Below are 18452 nucleotides of genomic sequence, written 5' to 3'. Positions count from 1 at the left end.
CTTTATAAAAATTAGGTAAGATGTGGATTTCATTTATTGTGTCTCATGGTGGCATGGTATATGAATATAGAGTTAACGTTTTCTTTAAAAGTTATGCTTTGAGTGTTTTGGCTTTTCAAAGTACGACCTAAAGAAAGATAAATTATTTCTATGGTTTCAACATTTATAGTCTTAGAAAACCTTAAACATAATAGGAAGTGGATCTTTCATCATTAAAATGTAAATATGTAAATATACACAGAATATGTATATATATACACATATTTGTATATACACACTCAGACATATACTGTAATGTTTGTATTATACTTGTACAAATACTGTAGTGTTTGTATTATACTTTTCCAAGTTACTTATATTATTAGTTATATCAATACTAATACAATGGTAAGTGTGACTAGATAAACTTTGCGGTATGGAAAAACATTTTTGAGAATCTAAAATAACTGTTAAATATAATTAAATAGACATGAAATTCCACCTTCTTGAAACATTTTTAAAATGATTATTGTGGAAATTCTTAAAATGTCTATTTTAAATCTCTTGAAAATTTCAGTGAATATTAGTTCTTAAATGTTAAAATGAATATAGAATATTTCATGATAATTTTCTTTTACTTTAGGGCAAATTATCAGGATTATGTGGAAACTTTGACAAATGTACTTCAAATGATATGACCACATCCAATAACTTAGAAGTGAGAAATGCCCAGGTATTTGGAGATAGTTGGGCATTAGGACAGGTAAGTGGAATATATGTATTTTAGAACTAAACAAATATTTTTTGTTGTATTTATCCACTAAAACATTTTATCCTTGCAGAAAAATTTATTTAGGTAATACTATTTTATGTAATATTTGTGCAGTAATTCATAGTTGACAAACTCAAACTACTTTCACATTTAATTTCTCATGTAATCCTGTGACAGTCTTATAATGTAAAGGGTGTTGACTCCATATTATAGATGAAGAAATTGAGACTCAGGAAGGTTAAATGACTTGTCTAATATTATATATCCAGAAAGCCGCAGGAGTGACTTTCGAATTCACATCTTCTAATCTCATGCTTTTCCTTTCACTGCAAAATTCTCTTTATTTGTATTTCTAATGATGTATCTTTTGTCAACTCAAGGTAATGGATAAATGAAGGCAGTATTTCTTAACATTTGCTCTCCAGACATGGCTGGATGTGGGATGGGGAGGGGTAGGGAGTGGATTTGTGGCCAACTTACCTTTGGGAGCCGTTAAAATAAATTAAGTCAGGCATATTTCTTTTTTGAAGGATTTCTTGAGGCGTTATATTCCTCTAAGGGAGGGATGTGTTTGAAGGGATTCCCGAACTTACTGACACAGAACTTACATTTTTGTGTATTAGTTATCAAGGAAATAGTTTTCTATGGGACACAATCTGAGAAATGCTGAACTCAGAAAACAGTCAAACTGGAAATTTGTTCTACTCTTTTCTTCTACTTTTTTTTTTAACCTATTTTTTTTTCTAACTGAAAGTAGTGTCTGCAACTACAATTTCCTGGTTGGTTACTGTTTGGTTAGTTGCCTTACTATTTTGCCTAATTTACTAATATATCTAAATCTTTTTATAAAAATAAAAGGGGATTGGGGTTAAACATTCATCCAATTTAGTAAAATTTAAGCAGTATATTTCATAGTGGTCTACATTGGAAAGTATAAAGATTTTATTTTTTAAAATATAAAATGAATTAAGGAATATCTAATTTATAATAATACTTAAATATTTGGACTCATCAAAGAATTTTAGACTCATTAATACCTAATGGACAAAGCTGAAAATAAAAAAAAATTCATTCAGTAAGTTCTATTTAGCACTTAATGTTTTCCAGGATATATGAACACATAATATTATTAAAACATAGCCACTGCCCTTAGGAATTTAGAGTCTAGTTTAGCAGACGAGGTAGAAAAACTTAACAATGGAAATATGAGACAGGTGCTTGGATAGAGATGTATACAGCATGGAGTTCGTGATGGTCAAAGGAAGGTTCCCCAAGAAGGTGCCATTGAGCTGACTCCTACAAGACTCATAAGAGCTATACAAGTGAAGATGATGGGAAAGAGTGCAGCAGCAAAGGAGGGAGCATCCCTTTAGAACGTGTCAGGAAGACTGGAGTGAGTATGGTGCCTAACAGGAATTTTAAGAAGTTCAATATGGCTGTGGTGGAAGGTTTGAAGTAGGGAATGGCTGGAATGCAAAATATGAAGCTGCAAAATATGTGTGCTAGGATCTAGACTCGAAGGCCCTAAATTAGTTAGGCTCTTATAATCCAGCTAAGAAATGTTAAATCAGTGAAGATTTAGAAAACTATCTAAGTCTGAGAGACATCTGAAACATCAGCATCTGTTGAAAGGACTGTATAAGGAAAGATGAATTTGGAGAATTCAGGAATGCCTCCCATCTTCCTGGCTTATTGCATAGACACTGGTGCTCTTCCAGGAGACAGGGCACAGAGGAAGGTGGGTGGTAGGGGACAGTGGGGACAGGACAATGGTGTAAGATAACTACATTTTAGAATGTGTTGAGAGAGAAGTGACAGATATTTATGTGGAAATGTCCCAGTTTTTGAGATCTCAGAAAAGAGATATGGGCTGGAAATATGGATTTGGTAGTTACTATCATATTCAGGTTGCTGAAGGCATGAGAAGTGTATAGAATGAAAAAAATAGAGATTTGAAGGTCAAGTCTTGCAGAGAAGGGAGGTGGAAGGAGGATGAAGAGTGGCAGCAAATGAACTAGGAGGAAACCCTAGTGGTGCCACCGGAAACACATGAGAGACATGTAAGAAGGGTAAAGTATGAAACAGAATCAAAGACAGCGAAAGGGCAAGTGAGATGAAGATGGAAAAGTTGCCTTTATTTTTAGTAACGATATCAATGATGGCCTTCTCCAGGCCAGTTTCAGGGAGGTGGATTAGAAGAGGCAGAGACCGAATTGTTTAGTATGTGGGAGGTGAGCCTGTAGACACTTGAGTGTATGCAACTCCTCAGAGGATGGCTTGTGACAGAAATGAAGGACGTGAAAATTAAAGGAAAGAGAATAATTTGCTTAGGCAATTTTTTTAGTCATGTAATGCTGCACTTGACAGTTTAAAAAAGATTTACCTTCACTCTCTAATATTTTCATGATTTTAATAGTAAATTTAGTTGCTTTCAAAGATAATATATACTATTAACACTGAGCTGGCCGAGCACAGGTGCTTTAGGTAAAGTCTGTCCAGAAGAATGTGAATATATTAGGTATGATTGTGGTGGATGAAGTCAGATTAGGTTACTCTGGTTTCAGCTTCAGAAATCACCCCTTAAAAACATTCTTTTCTCTTTTTCCGCAGTGTGAAACCCCAACTGAATTATTTAAACCCTGTGAGGCACATCAAAACAAATTTCCTTATGCCAAGAAAGAATGCTCCATTTTGTACAGTGATGTTTTTGCTCCTTGTCGCAATGTGGTAAATGAATGCTTTACTAAACTTTCCAATTTAAACAAGTACTGCTGTATTTATAATATTGAGATGAACAGGACAAATAATTTAGCTACCCATTGGCTTTTCAGGTATACTACCTAACCCTTGTTAGGAAGACAAATTTGGGAGTTTGTTTTTCTGTGGCACTGACACATTTAGTTGATTTACATTCTTCCTGACTCCATCTTATTTAACAGCGTATATAATGCTTGTTAATGATCTATTTCAGTTTATGAAACATTTTTACGTCCATCATCAAAGCCATAAATGACTGATCAAAGCCATAAATGCTTGTTTTTCTTCAGATGACACTACCAAATGGGCATTCTTCTCCTTAACCCAAAGTATAGTTTAAAAGTATTATTAGTGACACATTTAAAATGGTTTTAGAAGCACATCCCAAGATTGAATGTAATTTATTTAGAAATTTAACTTTTAAAATGTCTTTCCAACATAATAATTTTAGGTTCCAATAGAAGTTGTAAAAATAGTTTAAGATATTATTCAAAGCTAAGCAAAAGTACATTTGTAAGTAGAACATTCTTTTAATGCCATGCGAATATGCCAGTAAAGAAACAATGAGCTTCTACAGATATTTATCTGTTGTATTGCAGATGTTGAAGTTATATTTGTTAGTCCCGTTACCTGTGTTGCTAGTTCTTTGATCTTACATTTGCCTAATAAATTCCTTTGGATGAATAGAAGTTTGAGATATTGAGAACTCTCTAGGTGGCAGTGTTAAGCTGATAATAGCAAATTTTGAAAATCTACCAGTTAGTTTTCTTTTAGAAGGTTGAATTTTAATCAGTTGTAGTTAGTAGTTTTTGAAATTAATTTATCTTTCACTTCATTTTCAGATTGATGTTACTTCTTTTGCCAAAAATTGTCATGAAGACACGTGTAACTGTAACCTTGGTGGGGATTGTGAATGTTTATGCACAAGTGTAGCAGCGTATGCGTACAAGTGTTGTCAGGAAGGGGTTTCTGTTCACTGGAGATCATCTACTATTTGTTGTGAGTATCCTCTCAGGGCATCATCATTAGGTGGGAACCTTATGAAGAGATTCATATTGTCTTATCTTAGAAGCGATACCATGGACTCATGGAAATAGAATTTCTTTAAGATGAGTAAATTTTATATTCTTTTGACAATGCAGATAAATTGTAGTATAGCTAAAGGATTTATAAAAGAAACTTTGAAGTAAGTTTTTCTGTTCTGTGTTAGACTGTTATGACTGTAACATTTGAACTACAAATTATTTACATACCATTTTCAGAGATACTGTTTATGACTATTTCTCTTATGGCTATGAAATTCCACTGTTCTAATGATAAGAGACATAGTTTTAAAAACATCATTTTGAATTTGCGTTCAGATTTGACTCTAAACTTTTCATTTACTTGTGTAGATAGTAAGTCATCTGATGAACAGCTTATGATTTTAACACTTTCAGTGGACATCTATAAATTGGCAGATATATTTGCCTACCTATAAAATAATCTTAGGAAATTTAATGAATTATTACAGAGCACTCTTAAAGAATCCTCTTTGCTCAGAGAAAACTCGCAAATAATGATGTCGTTCTGAGTTCTTTCACTTTGTCATTGATAAATCATATCTTGCATATATTCAGATAAGTGGTGAGATCCTTATTTAGTTTAACATTTCTTCTTTTTTCCTTTTAGCACTCGATTGTGACTATTACAATGAAGGTATGTGACATTTAAAGAATATCACTATAGTATTCTATTAAATATATCTTCAGATTCAAAATTCTTGAACAAGTTTGCTGGGAACAAGGTATGAAGAGTTCATAATTTGGCATACAGTTAACCCTTGAACAAGGAGGGGGCTAGGGGCGCCAACCCTCTGTGCAACTGAAAATCCATGTATGGCTGTGTAGAGAGGAAAAGATGATTTTCAGGAGAAGAAGATACAGTCTGAAGGTAGGAAGTTGGGAACGTATACATTTAGGGAATGGCAAGTGAGCCAGGAAGGATTAGAGACGTAAGAAGGAAACTGAGGTAGAGCTGAGTCCCCTGGGCTGAGTCACAGGACAGTTTCCAGGACTTTCTGAATGGAGATTTAGTGGTCTTCTAATAACGCACTACCTCTGCTGGGAACCAAAAGCTATAGTGTGGTTGTCATTAACTGCAGCTGAAGTCAGATCTGGATTAGAGTCCACTCTCTGTCACGTATGAACATTGTGAACCTGGTTAAGTCATTTAAGTTTAATTATTTTGTTTATTTCTATGTTTGTTGTGAGCTTAGATGAGACACTGTATGTCACCTATACTGCTGGAACAAAATAAAGCCTTATTAAATGGTGCTGTTATAACTAAAAAAAAAAAAAATGAAAATCCATGTATGGTTTATAGTCACCCTGTGTTATCTGCAATTCTGCATCTTCAGATTCAACCAACCATGGATGTGTACTACTGTAGTATTTACTCTTGAAACAAATCTGCGTATAAGTGGACTTGCACAGTTCAAACCCATGTTGTTTAAGTGCCAACTGTATGACTCAATGAAAGCCATTGCCTTCTAAAATGTATCTAAATTTCTAAGTATTTGTGCTAAAATTTATTCCCTTTAAAATAAAAGTGTTGTAACTAAGTTCTCAGCACCTAGGAGGCTCTCAGTAGTTTTTGAATAACATGAATGAATGAATGAGTAAAGCTAGCTAAGTTTTTAGGTTAAAAGGATGAAAGATATATACCAAACGTATACCTTTTACCATTATGAATAAATATGGACATTATTCAAACTTTTATTGTGTTGTGGAAATCAAAGAAACAAACTATAATATAGGAATTTATTTAGCCATCATTTTAGGCAAAATAATTATTTATATCTTATCAGAATGAGAACTTACTGATTTAGTAATAATGAAAATCTAGTCTCCCAAGCATTCAGATTTGCAATGGGAAGTCTAAGAGGAGGGGCTGCCTAAAACTAAGGCATAGATGTAAGAGACAGAGAATTATATCCTCATTGAAAATGCCAGACATTAGCAGAATTGAAGCCTGCTTTTTGTCAAACCTATTTAATGAGGAAGGCGTAGCCACTTAAACCTAATTCAGACAAATAAAATGATCCAGGGAAGTGTCCACTTTGACGGTAACTGGACAAAAACCCATGATGAGTAGGTTAGAGTAACAGTTATAGGAAAGCTGATCTATTAAAGAAAAAAACCAAACAACCAATGCAAAGTATTTTCCATGACTTATTGAGCCAGGAAGAAATCTGTCAGCTGTAAAAGTACAAAGAAAGCCAGAAAATTTTAGTAAAATAGAGATGATGAATTAAAAAGAAAATGGACATTTTAGTCTTTGGTTGTTTCTGTTATATCTTTGGAAGTTTGAAGAGGAAAAAAATCCCACATTTAAAAAATTCTGTGTTTGTTAAAGAAAATCTAAACTAAACATATTTCCCGCACCACACCCACTCCACATCAATCCTTTGGATTCCATGCTTAAGATGAGACTGATTGCCTAATATTAAGTACCTAATAATAAAAATGGCTTTTGTTGTGTTAACTATACCTATATCATATAATTTAAGCTTCAAAATATGCCTGAAAGACATAACATTATTATTATCATTATTAACACTTACAAAGGAGGAAATTGAGGCATAGGTGAATTAAATAACTTGGTCAAAGTCGTTTAGCCAAAATGTGGTAAATGGATTTATAAACAATCTAAGTTCAGAACCCACAAGCTTGATCTCCATGCTACACTGCCTAGTTATGGTTAGCACATCCTAGTCTAGGAATGATCACCGCACGTCGTTATCATATGCTGTACACAACGTACACAGACAGCAAGTTGAGAAAACGCTCCAATAACTTCCTCGCTTAAGAATTCCTTCCTCACACAGTTCTGCTGTGAAAATCTCCATCTGTGCCTTTGTACTTTCTGGCGTTCCTTCAGCAGGCCCTTGGAAACAGAAGCAGAATTTTCTATGAATATTGAATTTCTGCCTCTTACTGCTTGGTACATTTTGCTTTTTGTCAATAAGTCTGCTGCACTTGTACTGATGGTTTTTTTTCCTAATGTGTTACAAGATTCTTCAAACCAGTTCTTCTAGTTTCATTTGTAATACTGTATTGGTAGTATTCAGAGGGTGAACACGGGGCGTTCGGCCTTCATGAGACCCACGAGAGACAGAGATTCTGTTTCCTATGATCAAAGTAATAGGGAACAGAGTCAACCTGCCAAAGAGAGGAAGAGTTGTGAAAGTAACGTGATCAAGGTAGATAATTGAATGGGAATAAAGAATTGTGGAAGTTGTTGATAGTAATAAAAAGAAAAAAGTTTTAAATGAGCATTCTTCATTTGTTTCATCTCAAATAATTTCACAACTATTGTAAACTTACCTAGTCTTCTTTGGACATTCATAGCTGGCATTTTTCTCTGGACACTATGTTATTAAAATACTTAAATTATTCAAAGCAAATGCAGAGATAAATGATTGTGATTCTGTAGGAGGAAAAAAATTTTTAAAGTAGGAAAATTCAGAGGTTACTACTGAGATAAGTTCAATAATCCTTCACACAATGACTGTTTCTAGTATCTTCATTTTTATGGCATTTGCTAAAAATATAAATGTTCTATTGCTGTAGGGAGTTAAGACTTCAAGATCCTGCTAAAAATTGTTGTGCAAGTTTTAAGTTTAGAGTGATTTTATTAGATCAGATATTCTTAATACTGTGCTTAAATAATAACTACAGGAAATGATTGCTTTTAGTAGACAGTGAAATTATAATTCTCCCTGCAGAAAATTAATGATAAAGTCAGTGACTTTTGTCCCTCAATTGCTAGTGAAAATGCAGGAAAACAATTTAGACACAAGATATCCATCGACTGGGAATCAATTCAGGAGCTTTCGATTTTTATACAAATGGATTTCTCAGATGACAGTTGTCTCTTCAGGTTGCTGTAGGAAGGTACTTGTGCAGTAGGGGAGAGAATATTTTGTTTAGTGGTCTATCTCCTTTCTCCTGTTCTTCTCTTGGACATCTGTGAGGGTGCTTGAAGCCCACAAGCTGTAGTTGTATATGTCGTCTTCATTTTGAATTGAATCTCATGATTTACATGTTTATATACCTATTTGTACATTATTTACATATTCACACAAATCTAAATTGGTGTATATTTTCATCTTGGAAGTTTATGTTGCTCTTGTCTTCCCTAGAAAATGAGCTAGTAGGTGGTGGAGACTAATGATATAGTTTTCTTGGGTGTTGTAGACTTTGGCTCATAGAGAAACTGTGCAGGGTATATATTTGTAACAGTGGTGAGGAGTCCATTGCTGCCAGGCTCATAGCGAAATTCTTCCTGCATCTGCTCAGTTCCATCTTGGTGTGGGGGGGCAGAGGTTTTCAAAGCTCCATGTGCACTCAGGGTGTCTGAGTCCCTCCTAAAGCTCCTTCCCCATGGCTTAGAGGTGACCCTAGCTGCTCAGTGGTGAAGTGTCTCAGCTGATGACTCAGTGGATGGGACAGCACTTGAAGATTCATCCTATAATCCCTACCTTCTCCTGTTCCTCATGATGGAAATTTTGGTTCTTGCTCTCCTTCCTGTTTGGGAGACTTTGTAACCCTCTAATCCAATTATCTTCTCCCCTTCTCTTAGGCTTCGTTTTCATCCTGAAAGGGGAAAAACCCAGGTTGTGGGTTTCTTTGAATTTTTTTCCATCCATCTTAAGAGTAGTCTGGGAAAGGAAAACTGTCCTTGAGATAAAAATTGGAGAAAAGAGGAAAAGTGAAATTTACTTAGAGCAACCAGATTGTTCTTTTCTGAAACCACCTATTGCACCTATATTAGCATTTTACATAACTACAACGTAAATATCTACATATATCTGTAAAAGTACACAGCTGATAATTATGTAATTTAGATAATTCAGAAGAAACCTCAAAGTTTTATAGTACCTCACTTATTTTAAAACATTAAACGTCATAGAGATTGGATTGAAGGTAAACTGACGTTATCATAAAACTTAACGCATCAGTTTATTTTTAATATTAGTGAATTTTAAAATTAATTTATATAGTTTTCTTTATAAGATGAAGTTTGTAGGAATACTACTTTGACTGAGTTTCAGGTTTGGTTCTACACTAAGTAGTTTTTTTTAACTATAGTATGTATTTTTCACTTTATATGAAACCATTGAAGTGTATGGAAAGGACAGCATAAGTAACATGACATTTGGCTTCTCTGTTCAGCATCATCTTATTTTCTTCTTTATAGACATACCTCACTGATGAAATTCAGTAATCCCCCAAATAGTAAAATATTGTATATCATGTCTGTGAATTCTGTGTTAATGTAATGCAACCTATTAAGGAGAGATAATTTTTAGAAGACTATCAAAATACCTTACCATTGATAGAACTAAGCTTAAGTTTATTGCGAGTAGATTAGAGTCTTGGAATATTAGAGTGAAAGGTTACCTAGACAAACATCTTCAAATAGGTGAGAAAATTTGAGGTCTAGAAAGCTTAAGTCAACCTTTTATCCATCACCACTAGGTATACATGTACATATACATATACACATACGCAGTCATGTATATATATATTCTAAACTGCATATTCTAAATATGTATATATTCCAAATCAATATAATATATTCTTTTTGAAAAGAGTTGTTATTTTGTTACTGATGAATGTTTAAATGCTCAATAATTTTCGGAGTATTTTTTGGTATTAGAATTTATTCCATTGAAATGGCAGCTTGAAATGTAAAAATCCTATGCCAACTTATAATTCTCTCATTTGCATTTAACTAGGGCTTGGAGAAGGACCATATATGCTGGCAAGTTATGGGCAGACTGGCCTTATTCTGGGGATCAATATGACCAGTAGAAACATTTTCTCTCTGCCAAGAAGTAGTATTCATGGCAATTTATTTTTTACTTTTATGATCACTCCAGGCCTTTTCAAAGATAAGGCATCGTGTAAGTATAATTTCCAACTGAAAGTAAGAATTTAGTTTTCCATTGACCTTTTTTCATTTATTCATGCAGTAAATATTAATTGGGGAATCTAATATGTTTATGACATTTTTCTAGGTGCTCTAAAGGATTTGAAATAACATAAGACACTGGTGTATGAACTAGCTCTCTCTTTTGTATATAAAATCATTTCTTTGTTTATCTGTTGGCATATATAGATGCAATTAGAATTGCAATTGTTTGGTTGAGTTTTTGGTCCCAAATAAAGCACAGCTTCAGTTTTCATAGCATTAATCACAGAACTTAATTTGAAATTTTTGAAAAATAGTCTTCTGATAATTAACATGTGAAAGATTTTAATGCCAGATTAAAGTTAAAGAAAAAAAGTTGTGATTTAATATCAAGCAAGTTAAGTTAAGACCATAAATCAAAGTCTAGATAGTCATTGAGATGGTCTGTTTTTCTTACGTGGCCTTGTCTGTCGTGGTACCTGGCCCCACACTTACTGGTTTGCCCCTGTACATCTATACTGGTCGTATCCACTTGGCACTTGTTCTGCCTGGTGGTTAGTGTCCCCTTCTGATCCATGATGTTCAGGCTACATTGTTACTATTCTTACCCTGCTTAGAACCATGCATGTTGTGTTCTATAAACTTAGGAAATATTTATTGAATGAATGAATCCGACTTAAGTTTCACTTAATTCAGAGAAATCTCCTGATTTTCCAGTTAAAATAAATTGCTCCATTCTTGTAAAAAGAGCTCCTTTAATTCTTTTTAATCTGTGAAAACACCTATCACAGTCTAAAGTTCTAATTTATATATTAGTTATATATTTTTTCTCTTATAAAAATATCTTTTATTTTTCTTCGCATCTTCCAGTGCTCAGCAGAGGGGTTTGTAAGTTTTAGGACACAATAAATGCCTTTGGAATCGTTTATTGGATTTGAGAGAGCTCTTCATTGTATGATGTACAAAAATTAATTTTTTTAATAGAAAAATCCTAGTACATTTAAATTAAGGAATTAAGACCTAAAGAAATTAAGGTTTAAGAAATTAAATCTAAAATCTCAATGAAGAAACTTATGCCATGGGTTTTATAAATAGAAGGGAAACTTTTAAAGTGCATAACAAAAAAGCATGGCACTTCTCAAATGCTTTGTAGTTGTTCGTTAGCTTTCTCATCATCTCTGGGGAAATAGACAATAATGTTGAGCAAATAGTCTTTTCTTAATGCAGTAAAATCACTTGCAAGAACATTTGCTCATTAAGAATCCAGTGATATTGAAATGCAGCACCATGTTTAAATTGATCTGTTTCTCTATTCTCGTTTTCTTTTCTATCATCCAATTTAGCCATTTGTAGATTTTGTACATTTGAAAATGTTAAAGCTTGCAAGTACAAATGTGTGTCCAATTAACTGTTCAACTATTTGTATGGAATTGTACATTCTGGGGTCCTAAGTTGATACCTCTTTTTTTCGCCCAAAGACATGATCAATTATTTAAAAATTGGAACTTATCAAAGACTGATTATTTTTGGAGCTGTCACTTTATGCATTGCATTAAAATACTATTTTTTCCTTTAGAGATCTTATAAATCATTTCTGAAATCTTTGAGATTGGCATTAACTATGTATGACAATTGTGCAGTTCTGTTTTTGTCAGCTTTATAAATGAATTTTATGACGCCAGTGCTGATGATCTGCCTTCTCCAGAGAACCCAGGGAGTTGTCAAACACTGCTCTGTTTTACAGCATTGGCACTTGTTTCCTTGGAATCTGCTGAAAGGCCAAACTACTTTCTCTATGTCCATGATGATGACACTCTTATTCTGAAACTGTGGGAGGTGAATTCAGCCTTTCGTCGGAGAGCCACATTTTTTCACCATCAGGACCTCTGGATTCCTGGTTACAGTGCTTTTGAGTTATGCAGCAAGAAAGGCTTTTTCATCATATTGACAGATTCTAGTGCCAAAGCATCAAAATATGATGATTCTGAAGAATTTAAACATTTAAGTAGCTTCAGCATAGAAGGTATGTTTCCTGAGATCTTCAAATACAGATTAAGTAGGTAACTTAAATAATGACAGAATATTTATTAGGTTTTAATTTAAAAATCATTTTTAATTAGTTGCATGACCTTTTATGACCTTAGTAAGTTTCTTAACCTCTCTGCCTCTCAGTTTATGCATCTGTAAAATGGGAGAAATAATAATACCTACTTCATAGGGTTGTAGTATCCCATAAGTTAATGTGGTAAATTGTTTAGAATAGCCTTAAATGATGTTATTTTTATGATTGCCTCAATGATTACTTTCAGTGCTGTCTGGGCTTTGGAAACAGAACTTACCCATGTCTCCTTGTTGTTTAGTTTTGTATCTACCTTTTCCTTCATTAGAAGGCAACTTCTCATATAGTTTGATTCTTAATGATAAAGACAATGTGTTTACCTCTGTTCTTTGAATACTACGGAGTCTGGTTCCACTGACCTCTAGAAGATTTTTCTGGTTCAGCAGAATCCTGGTCTTATTTCTAGAGATCCTTGCTGTTCTATAGCTATTGAATTTTCTAAATTTCAGAGAGGAATCCTCACTGACTTATCCAGTGTTTAAAAGTCATGCTTTATTTTCAAAACCTAAGAGCTCGATATCTGCCTTGAGTCTCCCAAACAAATTTTTTTCATTCTAACAGACTCAGATTCTAAGTCAGTCTAAGAGAGCTTATCATTTGCCTTTTTTTGTTGTGGATACATTTCTATAAATCTCTTTGGATTTTAGAAAATTCAAACTAAGCTTCAAATTTTTGCCTATTGAATGGGGCTCCTGGACTCATGAGAAAAAGAGTCACTGACATGGCTATACAACATTCTATAGAGTGAGTGTGATATTTTTACTTGAATTTACTTAAAAGTTGAATTTTGCATGCCTTTATTTCCTCTCCAATACACAAATCTGCTGCATTAGAACCAGACCCAGTGGCCTTACCTGAGCTTTGGACAACCGCAGCCAATGGCATCATCAAAATCTCAGAAACTCATCTTTGTGGGCTTCCCAAACCTAGGATACACTAGGGGTTTATTCTAGTCTTGGAACCAACCCTCTCTCATGCCCCATGATCCTAGTAACCCAGGTCTAATGAGTATTTTAATATTTAGATGCATAGATGCCTTCCAGAAAGCCTTATTTTCCTTCTCATACCTTGGAATTGAATTCCATATCTGAAGTCCAAGAAACATAACCTGCTTCCTGAACTTTCTCCCTTATGGAGCTCTCTCCTTCAGAGATAGTTCTGGACTGCTGCAGAAGGACTGGTCTATGATGTGGGAAGGGGAAAATATTAGCAGAGTGTGCAGGAGAAAGATCTTCAGTCAAGGAAGGTTTTTCTAACTACAAGCATGTATTATTAAAACCTATTCATTCATTTTTGTCATTAGATAATACTTACCGTGTACAAGGCAATGAGCTAAATTCTATGAGAAGAACAAAGATGGAGTGTTTTCCTTACGTCTGATGTCAGGCAATAAATATGTCTTTGGTCTTGTCATTTTTCCAGTTGTTTGAATTTGGCAAGTCACTTGGCTCCTCTTAGCCTCAATTCCTTCATTTATAAAATGGAGGTGATACCCACTCAACAGGATTGTTGCAAGGATAAAATAAAATTATGGACAAAAATTTATTTTGCAAAAAATAAAATTCCAAACAAGTGTATGCTATTATCATGATACATAGATCAATGAACACCCACTAAACATAAAGAAAGGAAGAAGATTTAGAATTTTCCTTGGCCTCCTGCACCTCTTGCTTTTTTAAATGTTTGGAAGATAAACTAACATTTTGATATTCAACCTGAGTATGAAATGCTTTGATCAGCAAGCAGTTACAATGCTTTTTATTCCCCATAGCCCTGTCTTTTCCACAGCATTATAATCAAAGAAAGGTCAAACCCTAAAGGTTTACTATCATAAATCATTATTTTTCAAGCTGTCCATTTTTGTACACAATCTAAATTTCATTTTTCCCCAGAAATCCAGGCAGCAGTGCCTTACAGGAGGATGTGTGAATGGAGATATGAACCTTGTGCCACTCCCTGTTTTAAAACGTGTAGTGACCCTGCAGCTCTAGCATGTAAATTTCTTCCACCGTAAGTCATGTTTAACCATTCATGAACAGATTCTAGCATTAGTAGATTCTGCTGTCAGTGATTTTTTTTTCTTAGATTAAAAAAATTCTTAACAATAATTTGTTCTAGATACTCATTCACGAATTTATTTTGTTTTATTCAAGCAGTAGTTATTGAGGGTCTGCTGTATGCCAGCAGTTCTTCTAGCTGTTAGGGATACAGTATTGAACAAAGTATTTACCTTTCTGCAGCTTAAACATTTTGTTGCATTGAGGCAGAGAATAAAAAATAAAAATGTAAATATATATATAATGCAATATATTGTAGGATGGACTTATGTATTCTGGAGAAAAATAAAGGAAGGTAAGGGAGCATAAGGCAGGTGTGTGTGTGTTTGCTCATTAATGTAGGGTGGTCAGGGAAGAATAGGCTGACAAGGTGACATCTAGTAAGAGATGTGAAGGAAGTGAGGGAACTAGCCATGTGGATATCTGGGGAAAGAGCCTCTCAATCTGAGAAACGTGTAAAGGTCCTGAGATGGGAATGTGTTTGGTGTGCTTGAGGATGAGCAAGGAGGCCAGTTAATTGGAGCAAAGTGAACAAAATTGAGAGGTAGGAGAAGAGAGCAGAGAATCGTAGTGGTGGGTGAATCATATAGGGCCTTGTAGCCTGTTGTGAGGACTCTTTTTTTTTTTTTGCGGTACGCGGGCCTCTCACTGTTGTGGTCTCTCCCGTCGCGGAGCACAGGCTCCGGACGCTCAGGCTCAGCGGCCATGGCTCACGGGCCCAGCCGCTCCGCGGCATGTGGGATCTTCCCGGACCGGGGCACGAACCCGTGTCCCCTGCATCGGCAGGCGGACTCTCAACCACTGCACCACCAGGGAAGCCCTGAGGACTCTTTTTCTCTGAGTAACGTCCTGGTGTATTTTGGGCAGAGGAGTGACAGGATCTTTTAAAATGTTTACACTGGCTATTACACTGACTTTTGGTGAGGGGAAGAACAAGGGCAGAACAGGGCAGTAATACAGACATAAAGGGGATTTGACTAGGTTGGTAGCCCTGGAGGTTATGTGGGAAGTGAACAGATTCTGGATATATTTTGAACTTACGGCCATAAGGGATGCTGATAGAGTCAAGGTCAGTTATGAGAGAAAGAGGAGTTAAGGACTCCAGTTCAGGTCTCAGCATTTTGTATGTTTCAGAATCATATGAAATCGCCATTTTTGTGGTCAAAACTGGTCAAATATCAACTCGAATGGTTTCAATTTAACGGAAGGGCTGAGTTGCCATTTACTAAGATAAGGAAGGTGTTAGGAGGAGCAGTTTGGAGGAAAAGCCAGGAATTTGGTTCTGAGGATTTTAAATTTCAAACTGAAAATTGTTCGTTGTATTTGGTGATCTGGAGAATAGGAAGAGGCAAAATGGAGATAAGCAATGTAACAGCTTTTTTTTTTTTTTTTTAAGGAGTTTTGTTGTAAAGGAGAACAGAGAAATGCAACAGTAGTAGGAGGGAATATTTTTAAAAGAATCATTTTCTATTAGTCATTTATGAGCTTCTGCTCTACAACAAACACTGGCACTAGAAAAGGTTCTGACATATGAGTAAATGAGATGTAGCCCTTATTTCAAGGAGCTCACAGTCTTTAGGAAGAAGACAGGAACAATAGCAAATAATTGACAATACAGGGGAAAGAGGGCTAGAGGAATAACCACCACAACAACTAGCACATTGAAGTATTTACAGCATGACACATGCTGTGCTAAGTGCTGTACAATTGGTAATCTCATTATTCCCATTTTCAGAAGAGAAAACAAACCGAGGCACAGAGAAGTTAAGCAACTTGCCTCAGACCACACAGTTTGCAGGCAGCAGAGCCAGAGTTTGAACAACTACATCCTGTTGGGTAACAGGTGCTATGGGAACAGAGAGAAGGAAATGATATTTCTGTTTATTTTCTTAAAAATAAAAACAACCAGTTCTTTCTGAAAAGAAGTCTTCACCATTCACTTGGACCTCCCACATTCACAAACCTATTTCCTGTCTCTTCTGGGAGCCATCGGGAGGAGGGGAAATAACAGGGGCCCCATAGGAAGGAGAGCACGTGGGGGAGGAAGGAAGAAAAAGAGAGGGGCAAGTCCAGCCCTGGCACTGGGGAGGAAATGGAGCTATATTTTGGAGTGGCATTTGGCTAGTTTATTTCTTGTGGCATACCCAGTCTCCAGGGTGGTTGAACCCAGATCCTCAGTGCTTCCCTTGTTTGGTCTGTAGCTCCCCCGAAGTTTCTTTTTTGGTATAGTTAGAACGCAGAGAAGAGACTCGGCATGAAACTTCCCCCCTGCCAAACTGTTTCTCATCTCTGTCTTCACCACTACTTCTTTCTACTTCTTCCGGTTCCCTGGGCTGAGGCACCTCATTATGGCTCCCCCTGGTACTTGCCGTCCTGAGGGGAGACTCAAGTACTGAGTTGGCGTGTCAACATAGCCCTGCACGCCTCCTTCAAGTCCCCAGCAGAACCATCCTGCTTGTTCTAGATGATTTCAGTTTCTGGCACATAGCAAGTGTTGAAAATAAAAATATCTAGTGGAAATGAGAACTTTTATGAGAAAAGATGCCAACTAGCATACCACAGAGCCCATATGTAAGCAGAGCTATCCCTATTACATAATATACCTATTATAAGAACTGTTCTACATCTGAGGCATATTTTTCAGTCAGAAGTTGACTAGATTACCAGTTGTATGACAAAATAAAGAGGACCCTGCTGTGTGCAACCATGATGACATTTTAAAGGAACAAGTCACTGGGTTTTGGAAGATGATTTTAAAACGATAGCTGTGGTTTTGACTTGCATAAAGCAACTGCAGAATAATTCAGTTGCATAAAAAATGATGTTTATTTAATGTGAGGATAATCAACCGGCCCTAGTATTTTCAGTAATCTAGTAACTTTTTTCTTTTTTGCTTGACAGAGTTTAGAGTAGGATAGGAATATCATATACTGGTTAAAATTTTATTATTTAAGTTCACTTTATGAAATAAATAATTGGTCTTATAAGCTGAGCTGTTAATGTTTTTTAAAAAAATTTGTGAAGGAAATATCCAAGAGATGGCCAAAGGGTCTCTGTTAAAAAGAGAAATTAGCTTTTCTTGGTTTTGGATTTCCTTCCATGAAAGAGTGCCCTCTGGTGGCAACACGTGCCCCTAGTGTCAAGTGAATTGGAAAGGGGCTGTGTTTTTGGTCCAAATCTTTTACTTTATAGATAAGGCAATGGAAATGTTTTAAAATATTAAAAATAGTATCATAGCCTGCTGGTGTATTTGAGAGGCAGATAAGCAAGACTTTTTTAAACTATATGTACAGTAATTCTCTCTAGTAGGTATGAATCTAATAATTGGTTGTACATGAAGGATATATTTCTTTTGCATCAGAATAAATTGGACTCTGAGCCCCAACTGGACGAGAAGGAAGACTTTACCTCAGTCATTATCTTGGCTTCATTCCCTTAGAGGATAAGCATTCAGGATGGTCCTGCCTGTTTTTGGTCCCCGATTCCCAAGCCCATGCTTCTTGAAATGTGGGCCTCCTGATTTCATGTGCCACACACAAGACCAGACGTTTTGGGGCTTGAAACTCAGTCTCCTTAGGCTCATATACAAACACCTCCTCCCAGAGCACGGCCACTATTTTGGGCACAGGCCCTGAGGCTCTTGAGAACTGCAGCCTCTGCCATCCCCCTTCCCTGTTCTCAGAGAAGAGCAACCATGTCCCACCTCCATCTCTGCCACCCAGAGATTTCTAACTACTTTTCAATGACTTCAGGGCTTAATAATAAGCAGGCAGAGCCCCTGAACATTCTGTTTTTGTTCTACCAACAT

General features: G+C 35.7%; 1 protein-coding gene across 3 annotated transcripts in view; it reads left to right on the top strand.

Moving 5' to 3' along the window:
- Nucleotides 1-18452, top strand: part of OTOGL (otogelin like) — a 355766-nt gene that overhangs the window by 286314 nt on the left and 51000 nt on the right. For all 3 annotated transcript variants that reach the window (XM_079936918.1, XM_079936917.1, XM_079936916.1), the window contains exons 29-35: nt 623-742; nt 3362-3478; nt 4351-4507; nt 5180-5206; nt 10293-10460; nt 12213-12491; nt 14480-14597. In XM_079936918.1, coding sequence (XP_079793044.1) covers nt 623-742; nt 3362-3478; nt 4351-4507; nt 5180-5206; nt 10293-10460; nt 12213-12491; nt 14480-14597 — 986 coding nt within the window. The remainder of the gene's footprint in view (nt 1-622; nt 743-3361; nt 3479-4350; nt 4508-5179; nt 5207-10292; nt 10461-12212; nt 12492-14479; nt 14598-18452) is intronic.

This window comes from Stenella coeruleoalba (assembly GCF_951394435.1).
Source record: "Stenella coeruleoalba genome assembly, chromosome: 11".
NCBI lineage: Eukaryota > Metazoa > Chordata > Mammalia > Artiodactyla > Delphinidae > Stenella > Stenella coeruleoalba.
This window is presented reverse-complemented; position numbering and strand designations above follow the sequence as displayed.